The 12,443-nt window shown below is 49.6% G+C and overlaps 1 protein-coding gene across 1 annotated transcript in view; it reads left to right on the forward strand.

Moving 5' to 3' along the window:
* Positions 1–843: 843 nt before the first annotated feature.
* LOC140409280 (3-oxo-5-alpha-steroid 4-dehydrogenase 2-like) overlaps positions 844–12,443 on the forward strand; it is a 39,423-nt gene continuing 27,823 nt past the window's right edge. The window contains exon 1 of the mRNA XM_072497692.1: positions 844–1,488. Within this exon, the coding sequence (XP_072353793.1) occupies positions 1,211–1,488 (278 nt within the window). The 5' untranslated portion in view covers positions 844–1,210. The remainder of the gene's footprint in view (positions 1,489–12,443) is intronic.

Here is a 12,443-nt window from a genome sequence, read left to right on the forward strand (position 1 = left end):
TTCGGGTACAAAGAGATTCAGAATGTCCAAATTACCTAACAGCACGTCTTTCGGGACTTGTGGGAGGAAACCGAAGCACCCGGAGGAAACCCACTGTAGCACAATCAATCACTCATGAGGAGAGAAGAGATGAAGTCAATCGATGACTTTATTACGCAGACTTGTTCCCCAGCAGCTCGGTTACAGAATGCGGCTGCTGGGGAAACCCGGGTTCTTATACTCCGCCTTACTGGGTGGAGCCAGCAGGCGGCAGAACCAATCAGGACCCAGTGTCTGTCCACCAATAGCTTCTCGGCATCACTGGGTACCGTACTACCCCAAATACAAAGCACCACACCCACGCAGACACGGGGAGAACATGCAGACGCCGCACAGACAGTGACCCAAGCCAGGAATCAAACCCGGGACCCTGGCGCCGTGAAGCCACAGTGCTAACCACTGTGCTACCGTGCTGCCCTTCTTCCGAGCTGACGGTTTCTCTCTCCACAGACGCTGCCAGACTTGCTGAGCCTTTCTAGACTTTTCTGTTTTTGGTTCAGATTTTCAGCAGGGGCAGCGTTTTGTTTGTGTTCGAAGTTGCAGTTTATTGTGGGCAGAGTCTGAAAGATCAGCAAGGAGTGCACTGGGGGGGGGGGGGCGGGGGGGAGGCAAATCCAAACACAATGATACATGAATAGGGGGTGTGGACAGTACTGGGGCAAAGGTGGACAATGTCACAGAGGTGGAACTAAAGCGGGTGTTGGGGAGGACACGCTGCGGGGCTTTAAAGGCTTTAATGACCTTAACTGTCAGAAGCTGCCTTTTTCCTCCAACATTTTAAACGGGTGGAAATGGAGAGGTGGGCGCCGAGTTAGTCTGTGAATGCGGCCAGGGTCACAATCTCTCCTCTCGCTCCCCACTTACTGGGAATTTGAGGTTGCTCATCGCTCCCGGTGATCGACTGGTTGACTTGCCCGAGCAGGTAGAGGAGCTGATTTGTGGGTTTAAACAAACCCAAAACAAATTCCAGCTTTTGGAGGAGATTGTTTCCGAGGGGGGGCAGATTTGCAAGTCAAGTGGAGAAATTCGAAATCCAGCCGGTGATTGGGTTGGCGCGGCGGACGGAACAATGCTAAATATCGAGTTCAGCTACATTCAACCTCACTTCCTTGGGAGAGAGCAGACACACACAGAAGTTGTCACTTCTTAAACAAAGCTCCCAGGACCAGATATGTGCGAGTGTAACCCATGCATTGTGTATGGACTGACATCCTCCCTGCTGGCTTTGGCAATCTACAATATCCAGCAGGCTGGGAAATCGGCTCAGCTGTACGGCCGATATCAAACTGGGGGGCAGCCTGCCATATATGTCCCAGCTAAGGTTGGCTGGTTCGTCATGGAGTTGCCATCGTTTCTTGTACCGATGCTGTTAATGTACCAAGTGGGCAGCCTGGATGGCATGGGAAGCAAAATCCTCACCTTTATGTTCTGTGGACATTACTTCCACAGGTAAGTCTCGTTGGAACTGCTGGATGGATGGAAAGTTAAGTGTAAAAATATTTTGAGAACATTTTTAAAGTTTGCTTTTGGCGAGTGAAGTGCAAGGAAGAGCAGAAATGAATGTCACATTGCTACATAGGCAACATCGAACACATGTATTCAATTCAGTGGGCAGATTACACTGTAAAACTGCAGGTTTTAAATTGTGATTATTTTGTTCCAATCAATTGTTTCGAGTCTTATTCAAAGTTACTCTGGCTGGGAATCTCCTCTAACCTATCATTTGGTTGTAAAAGATCCCCCCCCCCCCCCCCCCCCCCCAGCAATTTACAGAGGAAATGCTCCCCCCGTGTCCTGGTCCATATTTTATTCCGACCGTCCCTCTACAAACAGGGACTGCGCCAAAAGATCCTGGAGGATTGGCGATTTGTGTCATTTTCCAATCTTCCCATTGCAAGCCTGTGCCAAACCCCTTTTTTTGCAAAATCATTTGGAAATGCTGCAGGGAGCGCAGATAAATGTGCATGTTAGTAGGAAGAAGAGGCAAGTCACAGTTTTCTTTGTTGGTGCCGGTCTGCTTGGAGCAGAGAAACAGTTCGGATCTCCCAGTACAAACACATCAATCACTAAAAGTTATTTCACAGGTTGGCAAGACCGTTTCAAGCGCAAAGCGCGCACCAGGCTTTGTTCCTAGAGGGACAGAATTGAAAAGTAGTGTGGTTCTGATAAACGTGTCTCCTACCTTGGCTGGACCACACTTATATTGCAGCAGTCCCAGCCACTAAGATGTAAAGAATGATAGAGAGGTGCAGGGAAGATAGACAAGGATGATACTAGAGGCAGGATTCTCTGCCACCTGAAGCAGGGATCACAATTGGGTGGAGAATCAGCGGCACCCAGTCCTGATTCTGGTGCCCTGCTCCATTCTCCGCTGGCGGCGATATCAAAGTTTCAAACACATCAAACATTGCCATGCTGGCTGGGGTGGGGGGGGGGGGGGGGGGCCCTGCCGGAGCTGGCGAAGGGGGGGGGGGTGAGGGGAACAGGCTGAGTAGCTGGGATGACACCCCCCCCCCCCCCCCCACACGGGACTGGGGCGGTGTGCAGGCACGGACCACCATCACGACAGCTATCTTGCTGTGCATTCACTGACCACCCACCTTGGCCCCTGGTTCTGCCAAGGGACATCGACCATATGGGTCCCCTGCCCCTCACCCAACCGCCACCCACCGGCGGCCCACCCAGGACAACACTCCCAGTAGCCCTAGGCAAGGGCAATGCCAGTCGATGGTACCCCTGACATCATGGATGGGCACCAGGGCCACAGGCCCCCACGATGCAGGGCAATGACGGGGCCAGGGCTCAGGGATGGGGGAAGGAACATGCTAGGGCAGAGCCTGCAGTGCCAACTGGGGCCACCATCTAGCCCGGTGGACCTGGTTGGGCACGGGGGGGCATGTACCATGCTAATGTTGACCTTTCACACCCTGCAGACAATGGATGTTGGAATTCAACCAGCAATGGTGCCCTTTCTGCTGATCACCGCTGCCCTGGGGGATGCCCTGCGGCTGTACGAGTGGGCAGTGCTCGAGGAGGTGGAAGAAGCTGCAGCAGTGGAGCGGGCAGCAGAGAGACAGATGGCAGCTGCCCAGGTTGGAAAGCCAGCTGCCCAACAGGCCGAGGAGGAGGAAGTGACAAGGAGGTGCCAAGGAGGCGCCGCATGAGGCCTCGTGTGTGCCGACGCCACCTGTCATTCGAGGGCACACCTCTGTCTGTGTCAATGGTGCCGAGGTGGAGATGGTTGACAGCTTCAAATTCCTAGGTGTGCACATCACCAGAAATCTGTCCTGGTTCACCCACATCGACGCTACAACAAAGAAAGCACAACAGCACCTCTAGTTCCTCAGGAAACTTAGGAAATTTGGCATGTCCACATTGATTCTTAACAATTTTTACAGGTGCACCATAAAAAGCATCTTATCTGGCTGCATCATAGCCTGGTGCGGCAACTGCTCGGCCCAAGGCCGTAAGAAACTTCAGAGAGCTGTGAACACCGTCCAGTCCATCACACAAACCCACCTCCTGTTGCTAATTGTGTTTCACTTTATTTGGCTCTGAATATGGCGGCCAATATGGTTGCCTTTCTTAATTCTAATTACGTTTTGCTCTAGAGTCGCCAGGTATCTCTCGATACCGCCACAAGGTTCAAACCGAATACTGATCAAAGACTCGATACACCAGTTAGTTAGTTCAAAGTCAAATGCTTATTTATTTACACACACAGTTCGATATAATCATGCACAAATATTACAGACTAAACTATCACTACTGCTAAAGCCTATACTTAGCTTCGGGTGCCCACTCAGTCAGAGGAACAATGGCCGTTGTTCGGTTCTGAGGCTGCTGAGGTGGAACTGATATGGGATAACAGCTAAGGTCGTCTGTCTGGTAGCGTGCGTTGACCTTGGACTTACTTGTTCTGGTGCAGCTGTTGGGCAGGTCTCTCCTCGGTGAGAGCCGGGTCCAAGAGAGCGATTCTCTCTTGGGGGATCCTTCTTATACCCAAAAGGGGCTTTGCGCGCTTTTGGGCGGGCCTTGAACTTGGCCCCAATTAATTGGGCTGTTTCTCAATCGTTCCTATCGATTTCCTCCAATAAAGGGGTGGGTGCCCTGATGGCTGGGTGTGTCCTAAGTGGCCGTTGGCCTGCTTTGTTCTGGTCTCCTCTGGCGCCGGGGTGTCTGCCTTAGTATCGTTTACTTAAATGTTACTCTTTTGTCCCCGGAGATGGCCCATTAGTATGCTAATGGGTTTTGCAGTTTTGGTCTTGTCTGGGAGCTGCGGCTCTAATCAACAGACAAACCCTGAACCTGCTTGTTTTCTCAGTATTGTCCATTTTCCCTGCAATCTTTGCAAAGTGTCCATTTTGTAATCGGGAAGTGGCCATCCCAGATGGCTACACCTCCTCCTTGTGATCCTCAATGCGAAGCGTGAAGGATCACATTACCGCGTCGTCTTCGTTCTCTGACTAAGCGGGGCACTCATAAGCACTTCACGGGCTTTACACTGCCCTATCCTATGAAACACAATTTTTACCTAAAATCATTTTATTTACATACATCAGTATAAAACTCTACGGGGCGCTATGACATTCAGGCATGCATTACAAAATAAAAAAACTGGAACCTCTAACTATCCTCAATAAACTATCCTCACTCAATAACCTACAACACTTTAAATGTACTAATAGCAGCAACACAAGTTTCTCTGGCTTGGCAGTCAAGCACAGAGGCTTACATTTCTTTATTGAACAAAACAAACACAAAGAAAAACGGATGCACTTTAATTCACTCGAGGGTTTGGGGGGTTTGGTGAAGTCCAAAAATAGGGGACCTAAATGTGTATACCGGGGTGCGAGAGCGGTAGGCTCTCGTTCACCACTTTCTGAGTCTAAGTGTCTGCACGACATTGCAGAGTATCGCCAGTACTAAGAGTGATTCTACTATGTACGATAGTGAATACCAAGTTATAAACTTGTCACACCAGGTCGGGGTGTCGGTAACTGTCTCAGGGTTCAATATCTCGTGGTGTAGTGTATGGTAGGGGTGGGACTCATTCACGGCCTGTGTGGTAGGGGTCAGGGGGATAGCGTCCGCACGCAACTAAAGGGATCCCGCTAAGTTCCAGGTGTAGAACATGAAGGTTGTCTTCATCTTTCTGTCTTTCTGTCTTCTTTTTCTTCCTCTAGGGTTCCTGAGGTTCCGTAGTTCTATGGACACAAGCATAATATCTGTTATTATCTTGCTTAAGATCTCGTATGTCTGTCTGTCTGTCCTTGTTGCCAATTACCCATTATGATTGGTCACCATCTGTGACTCCCTCATTTTTTTTAAACCAAATATTTGGGACAAGACATCCGAGAAAAATACTGACACAGTGCGAACCGTCTCGCAGCCTGTGCGATCTACCATCCTAGTGTTTGAGGATGTAAATAGCATACGGAAGCAACCTAAGGGTTGCCAAAAACAAACAAAGGAATTTCGAACTGAAAGTGCCAAAATGGGGTGCGTATGGGCCGCGGTGGGTAAGAAATGTGTGGAATCCCCGGGTAGGACGGTGACCAGTGCCGTTTGTGCTCTACCCGAGCATAGCTGACCAGAGGGGTGTCCTCAGGCAGGGCGGGGACCAGTGCCATTTCTCCACTGCCTGAGCGACCGGCAAGAACGGGTAAGAATGTGGTCGTCGTGGGGGCTGCCTCTCGTGATCGAATCAGGGGAGTAGCTATGAGTGGTGTCTGCCGACAAACTAGTTCCTCTGAACAGTTGTCTGTCGACAAACTAGTTCCTCTAACAGCCATTGGGCATCAAAAGGGTGGTGGCGTGGGGCCATGAAAAACGTTCAAATTCACAAACAACAAACATGTACATTAAACAAACAAACATACAACAAACATGGTGCAGGTTCCATCAGAAAGGACACCGTATCTCTCCATCGGTTCCTTTTTTTCATCATGTGGACACCTCATTGCTCAGTAGCGAACAGGGTCGCAAAGGGATTCGTTTGGTGGGAGTCAGACTCTATGTCATCATCTTCTCCCGGCTGCCATACTCTTGACTGGAGTAGTTTGGCTAAAGCTGCTTGGGGCGAATTCGGGTCCATCTCATCATTCCAGATGAGCCTGAATGAATTGTCTCAGTGCCAGAATCGTGTGTCGAGATTGGAGCTGCTAGGTTTTAATCCGTAATCGTCGGGCGGGTCTGGGTCAGGAGCTTTGATGTATGTGATTTCGAAGGGGTCGCTGTAATCATGCTCGGATTCGCTGGGAGTGGGGCCTCGTGCAGGGGTATATTCATAACGTGGTGTGCTGTGGCTGTCGTCATTGCTATCGCTTTCACTGTCGCTGTCGCTGCTGGTTGAAGGAAGGGAGAGACGGAGTCGTGCCTCTGGGGGTGGAGTTGAAGATGTGTCTGAGGGCGGACTGGACTGGCTGGGGGAGGGTAGGAATACGTCATCTGTGGGCGGGGCATGCTCGTCTGCTGCTGCGAGCAAGATGTGGTGTGAATGGTTGTTCTGCGAGCCATAAGCATTAAGCTGGTTTATGTGAAACCACGCCGACTTGCCATTGGGATATGTGCTCTTGTATACCGAGGGGCTGACTTTGTCCGAAATGGAGTATGGTCCAGAACATTTGGGGGAAAGGAATGAACTGGGGTTGTTTCGGGAAAGCATCACTTGCTGCCCTACTACAAACTCGGTGGCGTGTACCTTTTTATCGAAACAAGCCTTGCTTTGTTTCCTCCTGGTCCCAAGTCTCACAGCTGCTGTGAGCTGGGCTGCGTTTATATTCTCAATAAGCTGCTGTACAACATTTTCATGCGTGTGGGCGGTGACTGCGGGGCTGGCCAAATCCAGTCCTAATAAATACTCTGTCCCTTTCATGGCGTCCGGCCATGAGGGTGTGGGGGGTGTATCCTGTGGACGTGGATACCGTGTTTCTTAAGAACATTAAAGCAAATGGGAGAACTGAATCCCAGGTGCTGTTGTTCTGTTGTACCATTTTCCTGAGAGTGGCTTTTAAAGTCCTATTCATTCTCTCTACAATGCCGCTTGACTGGGGGTGGTAGGCTATGTGAAACTTTTGCCTGATTCCGAAAATTGTGAGGACGTTTTTCATTACTCGTCCTGTAAAATGGGAGTCTTGATCGGACTCTATACTGCGTGGGAGGCCCCATCTTGTAAAGATGTGCTGTGTTAGTAGTTTAGCTGTTGTCTAGGCTGTAATCGTTCTCAATGGAAAAGCTTCCACCCATTTTGTGAAGGTGTCGATGACCACCAACACATACTTATAACCATTTCTGCAGGGGGGTAGGGGTTCTATATAACCTATTTGCAAATTCATACAGGGGCCATTAACGGGGTGGGTGTGACTAAGCTGAGCCTTTCTTGCATATCTGTCCGGATTGTTCTGGGCACAGATCAAGCAATTTTCAATGTAGTGAGTAACATCGGCTTTTAAATCAGGCCACCAGCAGATAGGTCTGAGGTGGGGTGGGTTCAATGCCTTGGTGTCCATGATTGTCATGGAACTGACAAATAATCTGGTTCCTGTCCTGGCTGGGAACTACATAAATGCCGTCTTTCAAAATCACACCATCTGATTGTGTTCTTAAACTTGTCATACAGGGCTGGGAAGGTTCCTTTTAAAACTTCCCTGAGTTTTCCATCTTCCTTCTGGGCCTTTGCTGGATCCTGAATGTTGGTCTGTGAGACCTGAACCGTGTGTACTGGGGTGCTCTCAGGGGAGTTCCAAAAGTAACCATGCCTGGAACCTGCCTTCGCTAGGGCGTCTGCTTTAACGTTACCAGGGGGGGGAAGAACGGTGATGACTGCGAACTTTAATTATGCCATATTTCCTATTTTTGGCTGTCTCTAGGATATGTCGGAGTAATGGGGCTGAGGGTAGGGGCTTTCCTTCTGCGGAAACAAATCCTCTAGTTTCCCACAGGGGTAGGAATTCTGTTAAACTATTACAGACATATAAACTGACCGAATATATGTCTGCCGGGGTCTGAAACGAGTCAGGGTGGTCTACAATGTACGCTATGGCTGCCAGTTCTGCTGTCTGTGAGCCTAGATGTCCTGGTATCTTTAGTGAAAACTCATCTAGGGCGCGTCCCTGCGCGTCCTCTACATAAATGCCACAACCGGTGATTCTCTTTCCATTCAAAACTGTGGAGGAGCCGTCCACATAAATTTTCAGGGGTACGCACGTGTCTGTGGGCTGGAGTCTCTGGGGTGTACTACCTGCTTTCCTGGGAGCTGACTTAGGTATAAATGGGCCTGTGTTGTGTTTTGTGGTGATGATCTCACACTCATGTGTGGTACCTGTATATTGCAAATTATCGGCTAGGAAAGTGTGGGTCTTGGTTCTTTTAACTGTATTGTCCCGTCCCTGTAAAAGAAAGGTCCAACGGGCTGCGCGGATTTGACTGACTGTGCCATCTTTAAGCCGACTGTCTAATAATAGCTGTGTTGGGGTGTGTTCAGTGAGGATGGTGATGGGGTTGAGTCCTGTAATGTAGGCGAAGTACTGTACTGCCCAAAAAACTGCGAGCAGGTGCCTTTCGCAGGCAGAAAATCCTTGCTCGACAGGACCTAACACGCGTGAGGCGTATGCCACGGGGCGTAATTGGTCATGGCGTTCCTGGAGGAGCACAGCCGAAATGGTTCGGTCGGTGCTTGCAACTTCGATTGCGTACGGGGAAAGTGGATCTGGGACCTGTAATGCGGCGGCTGTGCTGAGGGCTCTTTTTAAAGCATCCACGGCATCCGTGTGCTGTGGAAGCCATTCCCAAGGTGCCTGTTTCTTGAGAAGTTCGGATAGGGGCTTTTGTGGCGAAACCGTCGATATGGTTTCTGCAGTAGCCAACCAGTCCTAAAAATGACCGGAGGGCTGAGACATTATGGGGATGGGGCAATTTGACGATCGAGTCAATTCTCTTTTGCTCAATCTCGCGTTTACCATGAGTGATTACTGTACCCAAGTAAATCACTTTTTCCTGCAAAATCTGGGCCTTCTTGGGGTTGACTTTACATCCAATTTCTTTTAGGAGTGCGAGGAGTTCAGCGAGAAGCGAAATGCGCTCTCCCTTTGTGTCTGTCTGTAGTAGCAAGTCATCTACATACTGGACCAGACAATCGGGTCGGGAAAATTTTGCTCGTCCATTTGCCAGCTGTCGGTGGAAAATGGAGAGGGAGTTGTGGAAGGCACGTCCACGTATATTGTTGTCCCTGTAATGTAAAGACGAATTTGTACTGGCACGCTTTATCCAATGGAATGGACCAAAAGCCGTTGCTAATGTCCAAAACCAAATTTTTTTTTGACTGGAGTCCCTGTTTGAGCATGGTCTCGGGACTCGTGGCCACGGTGGGGGCTGCTACTGGGGTTACTTTGTTTAGTTCCCGGTAATCAATGGTCAGTTGCCATGATCCATCGGGTTTCTTGACGGGCCAAATTGGTGAGTTGTTCGTGGAGGCTACTGATCTGAGTACGCCTTGATCAAGCAGACTCTCTATTACTTTGGAGATTTCTCTCTCTGCCTCTTGGGGAAAACCATACTGCTTTTGGGGTCTGGGGTCGGGACCTGTAGTATTTACCAAGCCAGCTATCTTGCCACAGTCGTGCTTGTGCTGTGCAAATGCTGCTTTGTGTTGCTGCAGGACTTCCCTAACCTGTCTGTCCTGACTAATGGCTCGAGGGTCGAACCTGAAATCTCCTACTGTGCTAATCCTGTTTTCATAGTCTCCAACTGTGAGCGTGGCGGGGGCTCGTGCTGTTTTTGCCATTCTCCATACACATTTATTAACTGTCTGGGGTAGATTGACCAAAACTATGGGGTGTTTGGTTGTAATGTTCCCTATTTGTATCGCTACAGGGGCTGTGATGTGTCCTTGTTGTAAATGACCTGTAAAACCGCTGAGTGTGATGGTGTCTGTTGTGGGCCACGTGTCTCGCTGGAACATCGTGGAGGAATTGAGTATGGTGAGGGACCCTCCTGTGTCGCAAAGAAATTCTACGGGGTGTCCCCGGACTTTGTCTGCTATGACCGGTCTACCGGACTTGTCCCAAAGGGTGTCGCAGACCCAACTTGGGGAGCCCGAACACTGTCAGTCGGTGCCGTTCATGTCTATGTTCTCTGAACGGGCGCTAACGCTATGGATTGGCTTTGCCCTATTCTTATTTAGACTGTCTGTCTGTTGGTTTTTCTGCTGCTTCAGGGGCGCATTGCATTCTTGTGCAAAGTGTCCTACGGCAGCACGGTAGCATTGTGGATAGCACAATTGCTTCACAGCTCCAGGGTCCCAGGTTTGATTCCGGCTTGGGTCACTGTCTGTGTGGAATCTGCACATTCTCCCTGTGTGTGCGTGGGTTTCCTCCGGGCGCTCCGGTTTCCTCCCACAGTCCAAAGATGTGCAGGTTAGGTGGATTGGCCATGATAAATTGCCCTTAGTGTCCAAAATTGCCCTTAGTGTTGGGTAGGGTTACTGGGTTATGGGGATAGGGTGGAGGTGTGGACCTTGGGTAGGGTGCTCTTTCCAAGAGCTGGTGCAGACTCAATGGGCCGAATGGCCTCCTTCTGCACTGTAAATTCTATGAAAAAAAAATTCTATGAATAATTGACCACAGTTGTAACATTGCTGGGATTTTGGCTGTGGTGGGCTGTTCCTGCCCTCATTTACCCATGCGGGGTTCTGGTGCGCTTTAACTGGATTCATGTCTGCCTGCTCTTCCTCTGGTTTTGCAAATGCGGTTTTGCCTTGGACAGATGGTTCCCAAGCGCAGGACAATCTCTTCAAAACCCATTTCTCGTTGTGGGCCTCGTCTGAGGGGTCGTAATTTGCGCAAGCTTTCTGTCCTGCATCTGTCACACGAGAGACTAGGATTCAAGTCCATTTGGCCATATCATCTGCGGACAAATGGGTGCGGGCTAACTCTCCGAATACCGCTGTAAAATGTATCCACAAGCATCCAGCAAACGCTGTGGGGTGCTCTGTTTTCTTTTGCCTATACTTGTTCACGCCTTCTACGGGGTCTCCTCTGTTAAAGCCGATCGCATCTAGGATCGCTGTGTGCATCTCTTGAAGTGTGCCTCCTCCTACATTCTGTGGGTCAGGAAGGGCTGCCACGACTGAAGGGTCGAGGCTTAAAACTGTGAGCTTCACTTGCTCCTTTTCGTCCAGGCCGTACATGGTAGCCTGTTGTTTAACTCTAGCGAAAAACTGGTAGAGTTCTGATGTGGGAAGGAACGGTGTAATTTTTCCACACGCGTCCCGTAATTGGGTCACGGTTAACGGGGTTGTATATAGGAAATCTGCGTTTCCTTCTGCTGCGGCCCTGCGGTGTGTGGTTACAGGGTTCATGGGGGTATATTCTGTCTGTTCAGTCGGGGGTTAGGGTGCTTTGCTCTTTTGGGGTCTTTCTTGCGTACATGTCCCATGTACGTGTCTGTGGGCAGTTTCATTTAACTCCAGCCATTCGGGGCCGTTTTCCTGGTCTAATTGGGGTCCAAATGTACTTTGAAACCCATTCTGGACAGAAAGCAGAAATTGCAATTCTGCAATTTGCTTCCGGCACTTTGCGTGATCTACCGAGCTCTGCCTTTGTTCCGTCGTGGAAGAGTGGAGCGCTCGTAGGGCTGCTTTTAAATCATTGCGCTGTTTCTGCAGTTGCTCTACTTGTTGCTCGGTTTCTTGTCTTACCAAGACCGCACATTGCGTGTTCTGGTAAGCCTTATCATATTGGGTCTGAAAACTACTCAAATGGGCAAGACAGGACTGGTGTGCCCGCTTGGCATCATCCACCTCTCTGCCCCTCGCTCCTAACTGTTCTCTCAAATCTTTATTGTCCTTCTTAAACTCGCTCACATCTCCCTCACTATTTCTGTCTCTCTCCTCAATCTCTCTACGGAGCATCCTAACGACCTCCTCTGTGCCTCTCAATTGTGCCAAGCAGGACACGATTGCCATTGGCTTGCGAGCTTTCTCTAAGCTCTTCTTGTGGATCTCCGACAGGTTCTCCCACCAAGTATGTCCTATACTCCCGGGACCTGTTTCATCATTCGCGTAGAATTCGCTCCAAAGGGGCCATCCTTTCCCTTCGAGGTACTTTCTGATTTCCTATTCCCATACGGGACACTGTCCTACTCTACTGGTCGCTACGACCTCAAATTCTTAGGGATTCATAAGACGTTCCATTGCCTTCATTGCCATTTTCTCTATCTCTGTGTTCTCTACTGAATTTGGAACTGGGGTTGATAAAGTGGTGATATAAACATGGGTACGGCTTATGCTATTTTCCGGTCTACAAAACTCCCGACAGTTTTACACAACAAAATCTCTCAGGTTTACCTTATAATCCTGTTAGTACGCATGCATTAACACACTTCCAAATCTCAGAGGTTTGATC

This window comes from Scyliorhinus torazame, chromosome 1, assembly GCF_047496885.1.
Source record: "Scyliorhinus torazame isolate Kashiwa2021f chromosome 1, sScyTor2.1, whole genome shotgun sequence".
NCBI lineage: Eukaryota > Metazoa > Chordata > Chondrichthyes > Carcharhiniformes > Scyliorhinidae > Scyliorhinus > Scyliorhinus torazame.